Here is an 18980-nt window from a genome sequence, read left to right on the forward strand (position 1 = left end):
CCTGTCCTGGAACTAGCTCTTGTAGACCAGGCTGGTCTTGAACTCACAGAGATCCACCTGTCTCTGCCTCCCAAGTGCTGGGATTAAAGGCATGCGGGCCCCCACCCCCACCCAGCATATTAGTTCTCTCTTTCTAACTTGAGTTCCAGGCATCAAACTGAGGCTGAGCCATGCTTTTTACCTGGTGGGCCATTTTACCAGCCTCTCTTTTTGAAATTTACTTTTGGCTGAGCTGTTAGAGACATCATGATATCAGGATCCTACTTATTCCCCAGTGTTTTAATATATTACTTTTGAGGCCTCTTAGCACATTCAGGTAACCATACCATTTTTTCAATCTGAGTATATTTGTGTTTAAATTTTGGAGGTAGTTTATGATTACCTGTATTTGTTAAACACAAATGAGACATTTTTATTTATTTATTTATTTTTTTGAGACAGGGTTTCTCTGTAGCTTTTGGTTCCTGTCCTGGAACTAGCTCTTGTAGACCAGGCTGGCCTCGAACTCATAGAGATCTGCCTGCCTCTGCCTCCTGAGTGCTGGGATTAAAGGTGTGCGCCACCACCGCTGGCCTACAAATGAGGCATTTTAAAAAACATTAAGGTCTGGTAGTCTTTTGTTTCATTTTGGTCAAGCCTAGGGGCTACTTAGTGGCTTTTCCAGCTGAGTAAGTAAATTGGTTATTTAAATTGAGTTCTAAAGTTGGTGTGAGTCTCTAAAGCTGCCTTTTATTTTAGAGGGCTTTTTCTGTCAAATGCTAACATCTTGCTAGTGAAAATAGCTTGGGATGGTGTGGGTGTTGATAAGAATATAATCGTGCAAACAGGCCCGATAGAAGGGCTGCTTACTGGGAGCACTGCTGTGGGCTTGCAAGAATCTGGAGCATGTGGTGGTTTCTGACTAATAGCTCTTGCTACTGCCCACTTCCTTGTCAAGTATAGTTAGACCTTCTCTTTAGGAAGGTTTTTTTTTTTTTAATTTTTTAAAAAATTTATTTATTATGTATACAATGTTCTGTCTGCATGTATGCCTGCCCGCCAAAAAAGGGCACCAGATCTCATTACAGATGGTTGTGAGCCACCATGTGGTTGCTGGGAACTGAACTCAGGACCTCTGGAAGAGCAGTCAGTGCTCTTAACCTCTGAGCCATCTCTCCAATCTCTAGGAAGGGTTTTTGTATGTGTGTGAGTACCTATATACCTGTGGAGGTTAGGGGCAACTTTTGGGAGTCATTCCCTTCTGTCTACTGTGTAAATCCCAGGGATTGAAATCAGATAGTCAGACTTGGTGGCATGTGCATTTGCCTGCTATGCTAGCTCATTGTTGTCAGTTTTGTTTTGTTGTCCTGGTTTTTTGAGATAGGGTGGACTTCCTCTGTAGACCAGGCTGGCCTCAAACACAGATGTGCCTGCCTCTGCCTCCCACCATGCCTGGCTAGCCTTGATTTTCTGTTTCTCTTTTTCTTTTTTCTTTTTGTCTGGTTAAAAATATAACTGCCAATAATTTATCTATTCCCAGGCCAACTCTGCATTCTAAAACATAAACTACATATTTTATAATACTGCTTCTGTGCTGAAAGTATAGTCGGGTTAGCCAAAGAGGTGAATTTTATTAACATACAATAAAGTACCTAATTATAAATTGGTAAAACTGTAGGGCTGGAGAGATGGCTCAGCAGTTGAGAGCACTGACTGCTTTTCCAGAGGACCAGGGTTCAATTCCAGTTCCCACATGAAGCTCATGACTGTGACTCCAGTTCCAGGGGATCTGACACCCTGGATATATATATACATATACACAGACATACATGCAGGCAAAACACCAATGCACATAAAATAAAGCTGGGTATGGTGGTGCACACCTTTAATCCTGGTACTCCAGAGGCAGAGGCAGGCACATCTCAGAGTTCAAGGCCAGCCTGGTCTACAGAATGAGTTCCCAGACAGCCAGGGACAGAGGAACTCTGGCTTGGAAGAGAGAGAGAGAGAGAGAGAGAGAGAGAGAGAGAGAGAGAGAGAGAGAGAGAGAGAGAGAGAGAAATTGGTAAAAATGTATTTCAAAGGTTCCGTTAAAGTAACCAAAATAGGTATACTCTATGGAACTTTACCAGGCCCATTAAAAAACAAAAACAAACTTCTATTATGCGATAACATAGGAATCCAGTTGTGCAATTATCAGCAATATTGCCTATTATACATATAATTTGTATTGCACATTAACAATGCTTTGTGTAAGAAATACTGTTATTAGTTGATATGAACAATAGTGTTAACTGAATAGAAAAGATTTTCCTTCATAACAACATTGGTCAGATACTTTTTTTTTTTTTTTTTTTGGAGACAGGGTTTCTCTAGCTTTGGAGCCTGTCCTGGAACTAGACCAGGTTGCCCTATCTCTGCCTCCTGAGTGCTGGGATTAAAGGCATGCGCCACCATTGCCCCGGCGAGTATTTTTTTTCTTTATTATTAAAGAAGATAATGGTGTGTTATTAGACAACAAGAAATGAGGGGCAGGGATTAAAATATGATAGCATATATTTCAGCTGGGCATATGCTTACTGGAAATACTTTTGTTAGCTGCATGTTTTTCTGACATGCATTCACTGCTTAAGCATTTTTGTTTTCACTGTTATTATCTATATAAGTGAAGGTTTTATTTTTAGAATATATGTGTATATGTGTGTGGGTATGTGTACATGAATGCAGGGACCAGAGCTGGCATCCCAGGCATTTGGGAGCCATTCTGTTTGGGTGTTGGGAACTGAACTTGGGCCCTCTGTGAGAGCAGGTAGGGTTCTTAACTGCTGAGCCATCTCTGCTGCCCTGTATAAGTGTTTAAAAGACACACACACATATATATATATTTATATAACATATGGTTTATAAGTTTTCTTTTTTAAAAAAAGATTTATTTATTATGTATACAGTGTTCTGTCTGTCTGTATGCTTGCTGGCCAGAAGAGGGCACCAGATCTCATTACAGATGGCTGTGAGCCACCATGTGGTTGCTGGGAATTGAACTCAGGACCTCTGAAAGAGCAGTCAGTGCTCTTAACTTCTGAGACATCTCTCCAGCCCAAGTTTTTTCTTTTTAAAATTTTATTTCATTATTGAGAACCAAGCTTGGGGCCTCATATCCATGTTCTTTATCTGTTAGCACTCTATCTGAGCTACAGCCCCAGTTCTTAGTTTTTGGTTTTTGAAGACAGGGTTTCTCAGTGTGGCCCTAACCATTCTGGAATTCATTCTGTAGACCCGGCTGGCTTCCAACTCAGAGATTCCGCCTGCCTCTGCTTCCCAGGTGCTGAGAGTAAAGGCATGTGTACCTGGCCATCCCCAGTTTCTTTTTTCTTCACTATTTTACACACACACACACACACACACACACACACACACACACACACACACACACAAACGTGCGCGCGTACACACAGACACATCTTGACCACACAGTTTCCCCTCTCTCTTCCCAGTCTCTTCTTCTCATTCCCTCCCTCAATCACTCCTCTTTCTCTTCAGAAAAAGTCAGGCTTCCATGGATATCAACCAAACGTGGCATATCAAGTTGCAGTAGTTGTGTTAAGGCTGGACAAGGCCACCCAGTATGAGGGAACACATCCCCAGTTCTTAACATCTTGATTTTGAGAAGATTTTGATGGTTACTAATACTAGAACCTTGCTAGCTTAGCATCATCTGTCTATTGCAGTTTTGCTGTAGACCTAAGTTAGGATATTGTACAGTGATGTACCAGAAAATTCCAGGACCATGATGAATGTTTTATATATAATATAAGCTGGATACTTCTTTTTTTCACTGTCATGGATCAATAACTTAAACACAACAAAATTGAATTCCTAGAAAAAATTATAAACTAGATATTGAGGGTTGGAAGGTTGACTCAGAGGGTAAGTACACACAGGATCTGCACTTCAGTTTCACTTGGCCACTCACAACCATCTGTAATTCTAGTTACAGAGGATCCAGCACCCTCTCATGGCCTCCAAGGGCACCAGGCACTCACATGATGCACATACACAAGACAAGCAAAGCATCCATACCCATACAAATTTTAAAATGTAGACATTGAGAATAATTGAGCCACTGAACAGTTATGTTTTGATTGTAGTGGTGGTTACACATAACTACATGGGATGAAATTGCATTGAACTGTGTTTATACACAAATGAATTTGAGTTCCGTGTTTAAAAAATAGTGACAAAATATAATCTACTGAGCAGTAATATATGGTCCTAGTCAGGTTTAGTTGTTAACTTGAGACAGCCTATAGAGTCATAGAGGGTAAAGCATTGATTTAGGAGTTGTCTTCACAGATCAATCATATTGACCTGTATCATATTTATTAACAAATGTATGAGTGCTTGTCTACTGTGAACGGCACCAGTTTTTAGGCAGGTGGTTCTGGGCTCTTTAAAAGAAAGCTAAGCTTGAGCTTGCAAGCAAAACAGCAGTGTTCTTCTGTGGTTTCTACTTGACTTCCTGCCCTGACTTCCCAGGATGGTAGACTGTAACCTGGAAATGTTAATTGAATAAACTCTTACCCTAAGTTGCTTTTGGTCAGTGTTTCATTATTAGAGCAACAAAAATGAAACTAGAAATTGAACTGATAACAGCTCCAATTTCATATTGTACTTAAGCTCTATGGCTACTGTTGAGGAGAGTTGGGTAGAGTACAAGAATACTATTTTTTGTAACTTTGACTCTGATTATTTCCTAATAAAGATCTTTAAAGAATGCAGACCTGATCATTGGTTAAGGTCACATTGTTGTAAAAGTTTCTAAACTTCCAAGTCTCAGTTTCACTATGTGATCCAGAAGCAGTGAATGGGTGCTGAAAAGGGGGATGGAGGAAAGGCAGTGATTCAGCCAGGCAGTGGTGGTGCACGGCTTTAAGCCTGGCCCTCAGGAGGCAGAACTCTCAGTGAGTTCAAGGTCAGCCTGGTCTATAAAGTGAGTTCCTGGATAGCCAGGACCCCAGGACCTGTGTTTAAAAACAAACAAAAGCATAAGCAGCAGCTGCAGTGAGTGAACAGGCACTGGTTTGAAACCCAGTAAAATATGTTGCTCTTCCCTTTGCACTCATATACCGTTCTTCTTTGGTCTCTCATCTCTTATGTATATAAGGATACGCAAATTTACAGTTTTTTTTTCTGGGAAGATGTAATTTTAGTTGTATATTTGTATAGTCCCCCCCCCCCCGGGTATATGTGTTGGTTTTTTTTTCCTATTTTACTTTATGGGTGTTTTGCCTACCTGCCTGTATGCTTATGCATCAAAGTTATGCAGTGTACTTGGAAGTCAGAAGAGAATGTCAGCTACCTTATGAGAGATGAGTTAGAGACAGTTGTGAGAGGCCTTGTGGGTGCTGGGAATTGGATCAGAGTCCCCTGCAAGAGCAGCCAGTGCTCTTAGCTCTTTTCTCCAGCCCCAATGTATGTGTTTTAAAATGATAAACAAAAAAGTGTTCTAACTTTTGTTTTCTTGAGGCAGGGTGTAGACAGAATTTTCTGTTCCGTCCATTCCTGCCGCCATTCAGTCCCAAATAAACCCACAGAGGCTTACATTAATTTTAAACCATTTGGCCTATTGCTCACACTTATTACTAACTAGCTCTTATGATTTAAATTCACCCATAATTCTTAGGTTTAGCCTTGCGGCTTGGTACCTTTCCTCTGTAAGGCATTCTCATTTTGCCTCCTACATCTGGTTGGTGACCTCTGCTTTTCTTATGTAGCACAGATTGGCCTTGAACTCACTATGTAATTGAATATGACTTAGAATTTCTGTTTTTCTTGGCTCTACTGCTCAAGTGCTAGGATTATAGCTATGCACTACCTCACCTAGTTTATTCAGTCTTGGCTATTAAACCCGGTGTTGCATGCATGTTAGACAAGAGCCTGCTTTCTGCCCGTCACCCTATTTGAGACTGTATCATATATACCATCCAGGCTAGTTTTGAACTTGCTATGTAATCAAGAATGGCCTTGAACTTGTGATCCTTCTGCTTCTACCCCCCCAGGAGAATTAACAGGTGTAAACAACCTTGCCTCTGTAGCATGGGTTTTTTTTTGTTTTTTTGAGACAGGATTTCTCTGTGGTTTTGGAGCCTGTCCTGGAACTAGCTCTTGTAGACCAGGCTGGTCTCGAACTCACAGAGATCCTCCTGCCTCTGCCTCCCAAGTGCTGGGATTAAAGGATTAAGGAACAAAGTGAAATACATAATGGCTTGTATAGTATGGTTACAATACCTAGAAATACTGAAAGACTCTAAATGCATTTGTAAGCTCCCTCAACCCTAAGACATTTTTCTAAAACCTTACACTCACTCTATCTTGGAAAAGGGACAGTCGTGCCCCCCCCCACCCTCCCCCCACGTATACTGGACTGCTTATCCTCCTGTGTCCTTGTAAATATTCTTCAAACGTAAGTCCATTTTGGGAATTGAGGCAAATACAACCCACAGATGTTGACTCAGTTCCTGATGTTTTAATTTAGTCACTGAACCAAAGGTCAGGATTGGACCACAGATGCTCTCCCTTATCACCTGACCACACAGCTATTCTCCTGTCCTAAAATAGACCAGTCACTACTAGTAACCCTTTGAATAAGCCAATCCAATAAGTTGGAAAACAACCTACAGGTCCGGTGGCTTTTCGCTTTAAAAGATGGACTGTAACAGCTATCGATGTCCTTCATATCCCAAACCTGAAGGACCCTGTCATGACAGAATAAAAATCCTCTTGCTTTTGCATCAACTTGTGGTTATGTGAGTGGTGTCTGGAGCAACTCTTCCTTGATGTTTGGACTTCTAGTCCAACAATATCATTGTTTAAATGAAAGCCACACAGACACTCAAATGTGTTAGAAGGCTTTGTAGACCAAGATGATAATAGATTGGATTAGAGATCTTTCCTTTTGCTTGTTTGTAATTTCATCTTTTTCTCTATTAATATTATTGTTTGTTTATTTTTATGGATTTTCGAGACAGTGTTTGTGTAGCCTGGCTGTCTAGGAACACACTCTGTAGATCCGACTGGCCTTAAACTCGAAAATCCACCTGCCTCTGCCTCCCAAGTGTTGGGATTAAAGGTGTGTGCCACCACTGCCTGGCTTAGTGGTTTTATTTTTTTTTTTTTTGCCACAAGTACTGAGGAAGGAACCCAGGGCTTTGTTTATGTTAGGCAGTCACTTTAATTGTGTGTGTGTGTGTGTGTGTGTGTGTGTGTGTGTGTGTGTGAGAGAGAGAGAGAGAGAGAGAGAGAGAGAGAGAGAGAGAGAGAGAAGAGAGTGTTGAATTCTTTTGAACTGGAGTTACAGATGGTTATTAGGCGTAGTAGTGTGATTGCTAGGAGCTGAAGGCCCTTTGCTGTTAACCACAGAACCATCTTCCAAGCCCATCTCAGTTTTTTGACACATGGTCTGGTTAGCCTGAAGGTTGTCCTATAGACCAAGCTGGTCTGGAATTTGCACAGATAAGTTTGCTTGGATGAAAAGGCTTGAGGCATTCACAGGTGGCTTTTTCTTTTAACTTTTTCTTTCTTAGATGTATGTATTGATTTTATGTGTGTGTGCTTACATTCACTTACCATTTACATTCTTGGTCCTCATGGAGGACTGAAGAGGGTGTTGAATCCTCTGGAACTGGAGCACAGATGGCTGTGCACTAGCATGTGCTGAGAGCTGAACCCAGGTCCTTAAAAGAGCAGCAATTGTTCTCAACTGCTGAGGCGTCTCTTCAGCATTAGATTTGATTTTTGTTGATTTTATTTGTTTTTATGGGACAGCTTTACTGTGTTGCCCTGGCTGTCCTGTGATTCTTCATCAGAAACATGCCCACTGTTTCTTATTCCATTTAATTGTGTCCTTTTTCTATCTTATACCTTATACTTGAGGTAACAGTGAATGGATTTTAGTTTACTCGTAGGAGCTGTTCTGTTTTAATCTTTACCTTTTGCCTGGGATCACTCCAAAAGTACATTCTCTAAGAACTAACCCACATTTTAGGATTATTTGCATTCCTGTTTTATTAAACTAAGTTTAATAAAAACAAAGTTTTCCACTTTGCTGCTACATTGTATGTAGTTAGTCCTTATATTTACTCCTTTATGTAGGAATTGCTTTTGTAGCATCTATATTTTGCTACTTATTAGAAAAGGTAATCTCTTCTAGGTTAGGTACTGCCTTGCTTACTTTTGTGCTCTGGAACTTTGCATAGTGGCTTGCACTAGCTTCAGGAAATAGTTGTTACAGAGTTGTCACTAGGACAACGAAAGGATAGATTGATTATATTAAGTATCTGTTTAATGAAAAGTTTCATTTTGTTTAAGTATTTATGATCCTTTTTATTCTTTTGCATGTTTTCTTGGCTGAATGGGAATAGAGAAGAAGAAAATGAGGTAAGTATAATTGAACTAGTCATTCAAGAAATGGTTTTTAAGTACATTTTAGAATCTAGATAAAAGCTGAAAATATTTAAAGGTAACTGTTCCTTTGATTGTGAAATGAAATTAATAGTTTTGCTTAATAGTTAAAATAACTCATGCTAATGAGGGATATTGTATATAACAAGAATAATTTTAAACTTAAAAGATTCAAGAAATTTAGTAAGGTGGCAGGGCGGTGGTGGTGCACGCCTTTAATCCCAGCACTTGGGAGGCAGAGGCAGGCGGATCTCTGTGAGTTTGAGGCTAGCCTGGTCTACAAGAGCTCGTTCCAAGACAGGCTCCAAAGCGAAAGAGAAACCCTGTTTCAAAACAAAACAAAACAAAAAAATAAAAAACCAAGAAATTTAGAAAGGTGACAGAAACTAGCAGTTCTACAAACAGAATTCTGGGATCAAAGGTGTGTGCCACTGCACCTAGCTTTAGAACTAATTTTCAATTATACCATATTCAGGAGGAAAATTACTCTCTTAAATGGCAAAAATAAAGAACATTTCTTAGAAAAATGTTATAGATGGCAAATTTTTAATTTGGACTTGACTTGCTCTCCTGATATTAGTCTTTAATGTAGGCTTGAGGCTGTGGTGTGTGTGCTGGAGAGCAGAAGCAGACTTACCTCTGTGTTCCTGGCGAGACCTGCCTCATATATTTATATATGCTTGAGTTTGTGCTTGTAGACTTTTCTGTTACATTTCAACAACCTAGATTATGCCTTTAAATTATGACTCCCACTGTTTCCTTTGGTGGTTTGTCAGATACTTCGTCAGATAATGGAGAAGACTTCTTAGCTGTATCTTGTTTACATAGTAATATTGGTGAATAAATTAACATTACCAAATTTGTGTGTAGCCCAGGCAGAGATAGTGGTAGTGTGCTAAGGCAGAGTAATTTCTAGTATAGTAGAAGGCCTTTTTTTGGCTACTTTATCATTAAAATGAATGCTGTAAGAGGGAAGGTCATTAAAATGGTGCTTGTTGATCCCTGCCCTTTTTTTTTTTGGTTTTTCGAGACAGGGTTTCTCTGAAGCTTTTTGGAGCCTTTCCTAGAACTAGCTCTTGTAGACCAGGCTGGCCTCGAACTCACAGAGATCACCTGCCTCTGCCTCCCAAGTCCTGGGATTAAAGGCATGCGCCACCAACGCCTGGCTAATCCCTGCCTTAAAAACAAAAATTAAAATACCAAAAAAAAAATTTAAAAATACCCCAAGCAATTTTTTCTTCATTTTAGAGCTATTGATTTAATATTCTCTAGTGTATGGCTCATATACATATATATATTTTTGACCCTCCTCTACTGATTTTATGTGATGCTAGGAGGTCTTTGGCTTATTTGATCTTTGTTTTTTAGATAAGTAAAACACAAGAACAAACTGTTTGTATTACTAAGGTATATAAATGTCATCTACATATCTGGTTAAAACTTTTTGGAAATGCTGCTTGAGCTGGGCGGTGGTGGTGCACACGTTTAATCCCAGCACTTGGGAGGCAGAGGCAGGCGATCTCTGTGAGTTTGAGGTCAGCCTGGTCTACAAGAGCTAGTTCCAGGACAGGCTTCAAAGCTACAGAGAAACCGTATTGAAAAACAAAACAAAAAGAAAAAAAAAATGCTGCTTGAGCTGAGCATGGTAGTGCATCGTTGTAACCCAGCACTGGGGAGGTGGAAGCATGAGGATTAGTATGTGTTCAAAGCAAGCCTGGGCTGCATAGTGAGATTCTGCCTCAAAAACAAAATTCAAGGGGCTGGTGAGATTGTTCAGTGGTTAAGAGCACTGACTGCTCCTCCAGAGGACCCGGGTTCAATTCGCAGCATACACATGTCTGTAGCTCCAGTTCAAGAGAATCTGACATCGTTATACCAATGTGCACGAAATAAAGTTGTAAAAAAATAAAAAAAACCAATAAAATTAAAAAAAAAACACCATTAACACAAAAAACTAAAAACAAAAACCAACACACAAAACAAAAAAAGAAAAAGTTAGGTATCTAGAAAATACTGCCAGTGTGGATAATGTAGGATTAAATGGAAAAAAAAATACAGGCAATTGTTTAAGCTGGGGATGCATACTTAGTAATTTGTTAGTCTTTATACTTTTGATTATGCCTAAAATGTTTCATAATGAAAAGCTAAATTCATAAATGAAAAGCTACATTTGTAGCATAGTGAAAATCATACTACTGTTAATGATTTTTAAAAGTTTTCTCTGACATTTTAAATTTTGATATTGACAGTTGTGAATATGATATTCGCAATTTGAAAGAAAGCATTTATTACCATAATTGCTTTGTTCTTTTATAGGCAAAGATTGAAAATGTGCAGAAAACAGGTTTCATCAAAGGACCAATGTTCAAAGGTGTTGCTTCTAGTCGATTTTTGCCCAAAGGCACGAAGACAAAAGTTAATTTGGAGGAACAGGGACGGCAGAAGGTGTCATTCAGCTTCAGTCTTACAAAGAAAACTTTACAGAACAGGTTTCTCACTGCACTTAGCAATGAAAAGCAAAGTGATTCTCCAAACTCCCCAGCTACAACTCTTCAAGTAGACTCAAACCCTAAAGTTAAAATGGACACAGGAGATACTTTTGCTACTACAGAAGAATCTTCCCCACCAAAGTCAAGAGTGGAATTGGGTAGAATTCATTTTAAGAAACATCTGCTTCATGTGACATCCAGGCCACAGCTGGCTACAGCCACAGCTGTAGCATCTCCCCCTCCCCCTACAATACAGTTACCAGCAGTCATAGCAGAATCAACTGTAGATTCACCACCTTCATCTCCACCTCCACCTCCTCCACCTCCCCAAGCCACGTCACCACCAGCACCAATATCAGAGCCAGTGGCCTTGCCACACCCCCCAGTAACAGTACTAATGACTGCACCAGTTGATAGAGTTCAGAAAGAACCACCAGTTAAAATTGTACCAGAATCTTTAGAGGTGGATATGAAACAGGATATTGTATCTAACAGTTTGGAAGAACACACAATTCAAACTTTGAAAGAACAAGCAGATAATCCCCTACAAAGAGAAGATTCCCATATTGGGAAGGAAGAAGAAGTTTCAGATGGTTCTAAGATAAGCCTCAGTTCTAAAAAAGGGAGTTCTAAGAAGAAATCTTCACAATTTGAAGGCGCATTTCTTGGTTCAGAATCTGATGAAGATTCTGTACGGACTTCCTCCAGTCAAAGATCACATGATTTAAAATCTTCTACAAGCATTGAGAAGGAAAGAGATTTTAAAAAGAGCTCAGCACCTTCAAAAAGTGAGGATTTGGGGAAGTCATCGAGATCTAAAACAGAGAGAGATGATAAATACTTTAGCTACTCAAAACTTGAAAGAGATACTCGGTATGTATCTTCCCGATGTAGGTCTGAAAGAGACCGAAGGCGGAGCCGATCTCGTTCTAGATCTGACAGAGTCTCTAGAACTAGTTTGTCTTATTCTCGGTCAGAGCGATCTCATTATTATGAATCTGATCGACGCTACCATAGGAGTTCACCTTACCGTGAAAGGACACGCTATTCTCGGCCCTATACAGATAACAGGGCACGGGAGAGCTCGGACTCTGAAGATGAGTATAAGAAGTCATATCCAAGGCGCACTTCATCCCATTCCTACAGAGACCTAAGGACATTATCATCTTACTCTAAATTTGATCGGGACTGTAAAACTGAGACCTCTTACTTAGAGATGGAGAGAAGAGGAAAGTATTCTTCAAAACTAGAAAGAGAATCCAAGCGGACTTCAGAGCATGAATCCATAAAAAGATGTTGTTCTTCCCCAACTGAACTGGGATTCCGACGGGGGTCCTCCTATTCTAAGCATGATAACAGTGCTTCCCGTTACAAATCTGCCCTTTCAAAACCCGTATCCAAGTCTGATAAATTTAAAAATTCTTTCTGTTGTGCAGAATTAAATGAGGAAAGCAAACAATCTCCTTCTTTTAGTTTGCAGACTCCTTGTTCAAAAGGTAGTGAATTAAGAACAATTAATAAAATTTCTGAAAGAGAAAAGACTGGGTCTCCATCTCCATCAAATCAATTAAATGATTCACCTACTTTTAAAAAGCTAGATGAATCTCCTATTCTTAAGACTGAATTTATAGGCCACGATAGCCTTGACAATATTAAAGAATTAGAGTCATTATCAAAAGTGAAAAATGATCAGTTAAGAAGTTACTGTTCTATTGAATTAAATATAAATGGATCTCCAGAGACAGAATCTGATATGGCAACATTTTGTGCCTCTAAAACAGATGCTATTTCAATGACTTCTGATGATAGTGTGACTGGATCAGAGGCTTGTATGCTTTCATCAAATGGATTTCAGAACATCGATAGATGTAAAGAAAAAGACTCAGATGATAGCTGTAGGCAGCATAGTAAGTCTAAAAGTCCATTTAGGGAAACAGAACCTTCGTTGTCACCACACCATGATAAACTCATGTCTTTGCCAGGTAAGACTGTAGAATATTCCAAAACATCAATTAAAGAATCAATTGATAAGAGACATTCTTGTTACAAAACCAAAGATTCAGATAGATGCTGTTCTCCAGTTGAGAACTCTGAAGCTGAAAATATTGAACCTTCAGTTATGAAGATTTCTTCAAATAGCTTTATGAATGTGCATTTGGAATCAAAAACAGTTATATGTGATAATAGAGAACCGACAGATCAGCACTCAAAATTTGCATGTGATGAATATAAGCAAAGCATCGGTAGCACTAGTTCAGCCTCACCTAACCATTTTGATGATTTGTATGAGTCTATGGGGAGTTCAGGTATTGTTTCATCTTTTCAGAGCCTTCCGCCAGGAATAAAATGTGACGAGAATACATCTTCAGTTCTAGATGCCATGCAGAGTAAAAAAAGCACAGAGTTTTTAAAGTATGTAGGGAAAGAAACAGAAGTGGGTAGTGCCCTTCCTGATTCAGGAAAGGGATTTGCTTCTTGGGAAAACAGGCACAATAATGTATTATCTGGGCAGTCTTTGCAAGAGGCTCAAGAAGAAGAGAATTCCATATTGCATGATAGAAGAGAAAGAGCAGAAATCTTAGATGAGGAAGAAGGAAGAGGACATACACATACTTCTGATGACTCAGAAGTTGTAATTTCTTATGATTTGAACTTAACCATGGAAGACAGTGATGGTATAACTTACACCTTAAAATGTGACAGTAGTGATAATGCTCCTGAAATTATATCGACTATCCATGAAGATTATTCTGGATCTTCTGGAAGTTCAAGTGACGAAAGTGATTCAGAAGGTACAGAGTCTGATGACAGCAGTATCCCAAGAAACCGTCTCCAGTCTGTTGTGGTTGTGCCAAAGAATTCTACTTTGCCCATGGAAGAGACAAGTCCCTGTTCTTCTCGGAGCAGTCATAGCTACCGACATTATTCTGACCACTGGGAAAATGAAAGATTAGAGTCAAGGAGACATTCATACGAGGATAAGTTTGAGAGTATAGTAAGTAAAGGCTGTCCTCAGACTGAGAAATTCTTCCTTCATAAAGGAACAGAGAGGAATTTAGAAACTTCTTATTCACAGTTCAGCAGAAAAGTAGATAATCACCTACCTGAAATTGCTCATTCTCAAAGTGACGGGGTTGATAGTACAAGTCATACAGACTTGAAATCTGACCTTCTAGGTCACCTAAATTCAGAGGACACAGTAAGAGCCAAAACATCTAGGTCACAAGAGCTACCACTTTATTCTGATGATTTTGAAGATATCCCAAATAAGTCTCGGCAACAGATAATTTTCTCTAATAGGCCTGATAGTAGTAGACTAGGAAAAACAGACATGAACTTTTCTTCCTCTTGTGATATTTCCCGTATGGATGGCTTGCACTCATCAGAAGAGCTCAGAAACGTAGGGTGGGACTTCTCCCAACAAGAAAGGCCCACTAGCACATACCAGCAACCTGACAGCAGCTATGGAGCCTGTGGTACACACAAGTATCAACAAAATGCTGAACATTTTGGTGGGACCCATAATTACTGGCAAGGCAATGGTTATTGGGATCCAAGATCAGCAGGCAGACCTCCAGGAACCGGGGTTGCTTATGATCGAATTCAAGGGCAGGTACCAGATTCTTTAACAGATGATCGGGAAGAAGAGGAGAATTGGGATCAGCGTAGTGGATCACATTTTTCAAGCCAGTCCAATAAATTTTTCTTCCATCAAAAGGACAAGGAATCAGTGCAAGCACCTGAAATAAGCAGCAATTCAACTAAGGATTCTTTAGTTACAAATGAAAGGAAAGATTTTTCAAAAAACTTTGAGAAAAATGACATAAAAGAAAGAGGACCCCCTAAAAAACGAAGGCAAGAATTGGAGAGTGATTCTGAAAGTGATAGTGAGCTGCAGGCTAGAAAGAAAGTTAGAGTGGAGAGTGAGCCAGGAGAGACCTCAGCACCGCTCCACTCGGGACTGATGGGGCCTTCCTGTGCGATGGATGACTTCAGGGACCCACAGCGGTGGAAAGAATTTGCCAAGCTAGGAAAGATGCCTTGTTACTTTGATCTTATTGAAGAAAACGTTTATTTAACTGAAAGGTGAGCCTAACTAATGCTTTTGTTGATACGTTTGTGCTGCTTTTTTGTAAAGAAAAAATAACAAACTTTTCAGCAGTTTAGACTGAAATAAGAGTTTGGTAAAACGTAGAGTAACAGAATCTATAAAATGTCCTTTTCTCTTTATAGTTACTAATAGAGTCCTTTCATTTTTTTTCTATAAGAAAAGTGGTGTCTGGTTTTTTCTAATCTGAGCTACCTGAGGTGGCACCTGGGAATCAAACTGCTTCCTGATGCTCTGGAAGCATAACAAGCACTTCAAACTGCTGAGCCATCTCTCTCTCCACTCCTTGACTGTGTTTTTAGTGTATACTTTCTGCTGAGCCTTTTCCTTTTGTGTAGCGTTCCCTCCTGGTTCAGTTTACTTGTCATCCCTTTAAGCACTTTGAACATTCTGTTAATTTTTTTTTACTGTGTACATAAGGTTAAGAAGACTATTTATTTATTCATTTATTTAATTTTTATTGTGACAAAGTCTCATTCACCTCAGGCTGGCCTTGAACTCCTGGTTTTTCTGCTTCCACTTCCCAAGAGCTTGGACTACAAGTACTTGTCACCACTATCAGTTTTGTCTTTTTTTTTTTGCTTTTTCGAGACAGGGTTTCTCTGTGGTTTGAAGCCTGTCCTGGATCTAGCTCTTGTAGACCAGGCTGGTCTCGAACTCACAGAGATCCGCCTGCCTCTGCCTCCCAAGTGCTGGGATTAAAGGCATGCGCCACCACCGCCCGGCTTGTCATGGGTTTTTATGAACTTAATAGAACTTGGTTAGCCTAATTCTTTTACCAGAATGCTTTTTTGAGAAAAATTTGCTTCTGAAATCTTTATTTGATTATTCTTTTAGCATGTGCCACCATCGCCCAGCTATTTTTTTTTCAATATAATTTTTTTCTATTGAAAAAAAAAATTCCGCCTCCTCCCCGCCTTCCCCTCCTCCCCCTCTCCCCATTCCCCTCCCCCTCCCTCTTCAGTCAGGAGAGCAGTCAGGGTTCCTTGCCCTGTGGAAAGTCCAAAGTCCTCCCCCCTCCATCCTGGCCCAGGAAGGTGAACATCCAAACCGGCTAGGCTCCCACAAAGCCAGAACATGAAGTAGGATCAAAATTAGTACTACACTTTTTAAACAGATGTATACAAGTTTGATATATACCACTAAGAGGTCTCATAAAAGATTTGATTCAGTTATATACTCTCTCTTGTGAAACAGCAGGCTGGCTTAGAGCTTGCTAAGTAACCAAGGCTGATATAAAACTGGTATTTTTGCCTCAGCCTCCCTAGTGCTGGGATTATAGGCATGTGCCACTATACCTGGATCTGGTTGAACTAAAGCTCTTGATTAAAAAAAATTTTTTTTTCAAGACAGGATTTCTTTGTGCAACAGTCTTGGCTGTCCTGGAACTTGCTTTGTAGACCAGGCTTGCCTCAAACTCAGAAATGCACCTGCTCTGCCTCCTAAGTGCTGGGCTTAAAAGTGTGTGCCACAATTGCCTGACTTTTTTTTTTAAATATTTATTTATTATGTATGCAATATTCTGTCTGTGTATATGCCTGCAGGCCAGAAGAGGGCACCAGACCCCTTTACAGATGGTTGTGAGCCACCATGTGGTTGCTGGGAATTGAACTCAGGACCTTTGGAAGAGCAGGCAATGCTCTTAACCTCTGAGCCATCTCTCCAGCCCCTTGCCTGACTTTTGAGACAGAATTTTATACCTACAAAAAACCCCGTAGATTTACTTTTGTTTTATGTGTATAAATGCACTTCTCCTGCGTGTCTGGTGCTTCTCGAGGCCATAAAAGGGCACTGTAACTGGAGTTATGGACAGCTGTAAGCCACCACGTTGGTGCTTTGAGTCAGATTTAGAGTCCTCTTCGTCTGCAAAAGAGCAAGTGCTTCTTACTATTGAGCCATCCCTCTAGCCCCATACAAACTTTGTTTTTATTTATATTTTATGTATATGAGCATTCTGCATGTATACCTGCATACTTGAAGAATGCATCAGATCCTATTTTAGATAGTTGTGAGCCTCCATGTGGGTGCTGGGAATTGAAGTCAGGACCTCTGGAAGAGCAGCCAGTGCTCTCAACCTCTGAACCATTTCTCAAGCCTTTCATACAAACTTTTATTTAGCAGTTGGTATTATTTCCCTGAGCTTGTAGAACCCAAGACTTCTTGCCTTCGATTCCTAAGAGTGCTGTGATAAAGGCATGTGCCACCTTGGTCTAAACTTAGCTAGCCAGCCAGCCACCTCATTATTGGAAACTTACAAACCTTTCTGTTTTCTCCTAAACTTGGTGTGATTTGACCTGAACTAGAAAGTAAGGGTTGAATTTCAAGATGAGAAGACTTAAACTCATTTCTTCCCCTCATTGCCACATACTCCTTTCCCCCCTTCCCTCTTTCCTGTGGTACTGAGGAATTGAGCCTAGGGCCTATTTGTACGCTATTAGCAAGTGCTTTTCTGAGCTAGCTATATTCCCCCAGACTTTGTTTCCAGAATTCTCTATCCCCTGGGCTTTATACAGGATCTTAAATTGTTCTGGCTGGACTTGGCACTCATGGTTTAGCCAGGCCTTGAATTTTGTGTCTTTCCCTCAGGCTCCTGAACAGCTTGGATTATTTATACCACCACATCTGGCTTTTATTTAGCAAATGTTGACAACTAGATCATTATCATCATCTCATTCTCTTTTCTCCTTCTCCTCTTTTTTTGAGGGGAGAGGTTATGGAATGGGGTGAGTTTGTGGGGGTATAGAGGGAACTCAGTCTGTTTCTACCTTAGTGTGGCCTTCCTTTTGATTGGTAGACTTACAGAAGTAAATAAGAAACTGAGATTCAGTACTTATTTGGTTGAATATATTATCTTCAAGAGACTTATGTTACGAAATCTCATGAAATTCTACCCAATAGAAAGAAGAATAAATCCCATCGGGATATTAAGCGGATGCAGTGTGAGTGCACACCTCTCTCCAAAGATGAGAGAGCTCAAGGAGAAGTAGCCTGTGGAGAAGACTGCCTTAATCGTCTCCTCATGATTGAGTGGTAAGTACAATACTCCACTTTGCTCTTGCTTTCCTAGTATGTGTCTCTAAATAAGAAATAATTAATGAAGGGTATAATTTTAACCTTTTCTCTATATGTAAATGAGTATTTATAAGCAATAAAATCTCCAGAATTCAGTAGAAAACAGATACTAAGACAAATTCTTCTGTATTGCTCATTAGATTATAGCATCTGGCACAGAAGTTCTTTATGAAACAGTTCTATTGCTAACACTAACATTCTATTGCTGCTTTTTTCCCTCCCTTCCTTACCTTCATTTCTTTTTGACTTTTGAAATAATATCTGTTATGTAGCTCTAGCTGCCTTGGAACTCCCTGTATAGACCAAGCTGACCTCAAACACACAGAGGTCCGCCTGCCTCTGCCTCTGCCTCTGGGGCACTGGGATTAAGGTTTGTATGCCACCATGACCAGCCTCTACTACTACATTTAGTTAAGTCCTCCTTTAACTTTTGTAATACTTATACCCTGTGGAATAAATTGTGGTAATTTTAAACTTTGATTATAAAATAAAACACTAAAATTTTAAAATGCAAAAGGTGAAGTACCTTTTCCCAAACCTCTGTCCCATTGTAGTATTCTCAGAAATATTAATGTGTATAATACAAGCATATGTATTATATATAATATATACATAGTATTTTATATAGTATATTTTATATAATACAGTATTTTAGACATAGTATAATATATGTATATTATATATATTGAAGTAAAAAATACTATGTATACTTTTATATAATCAGACCTAATCAGAATTTTGTGCACACACAAACCTACCTAATTTGTTGCAGCGGTCGGATCAATAAATCACCAGTAATTGATATTTAAACAAATTTAATAACAAAACCAGACTCACAAAACCAAGGTTCCAGCGGAGTGGCCAGCGGAAAC

The 18980-nt window shown here is 39.7% G+C and overlaps 1 protein-coding gene across 2 annotated transcripts in view; it reads left to right on the forward strand.

The window, feature by feature from the left end:
• Setd2 (SET domain containing 2, histone lysine methyltransferase) overlaps nucleotides 1-18980 on the forward strand; it is a 105981-nt gene that overhangs the window by 7965 nt on the left and 79036 nt on the right. For both annotated transcript variants that reach the window (XM_050139172.1, XM_050139173.1), the window contains 3 exons: nucleotides 8400-8415; nucleotides 10756-15014; nucleotides 17935-18066. In XM_050139172.1, the coding sequence (XP_049995129.1) occupies nucleotides 8400-8415; nucleotides 10756-15014; nucleotides 17935-18066 (4407 nt within the window). The remainder of the gene's footprint in view (nucleotides 1-8399; nucleotides 8416-10755; nucleotides 15015-17934; nucleotides 18067-18980) is intronic.

Source organism: Alexandromys fortis, unplaced genomic scaffold (genome assembly GCF_014885135.2).
Source record: "Alexandromys fortis isolate MF-2015 unplaced genomic scaffold, M_Fortis_MF-2015_v1.1 scaffold_36, whole genome shotgun sequence".
Lineage (NCBI taxonomy): Eukaryota > Metazoa > Chordata > Mammalia > Rodentia > Cricetidae > Alexandromys > Alexandromys fortis.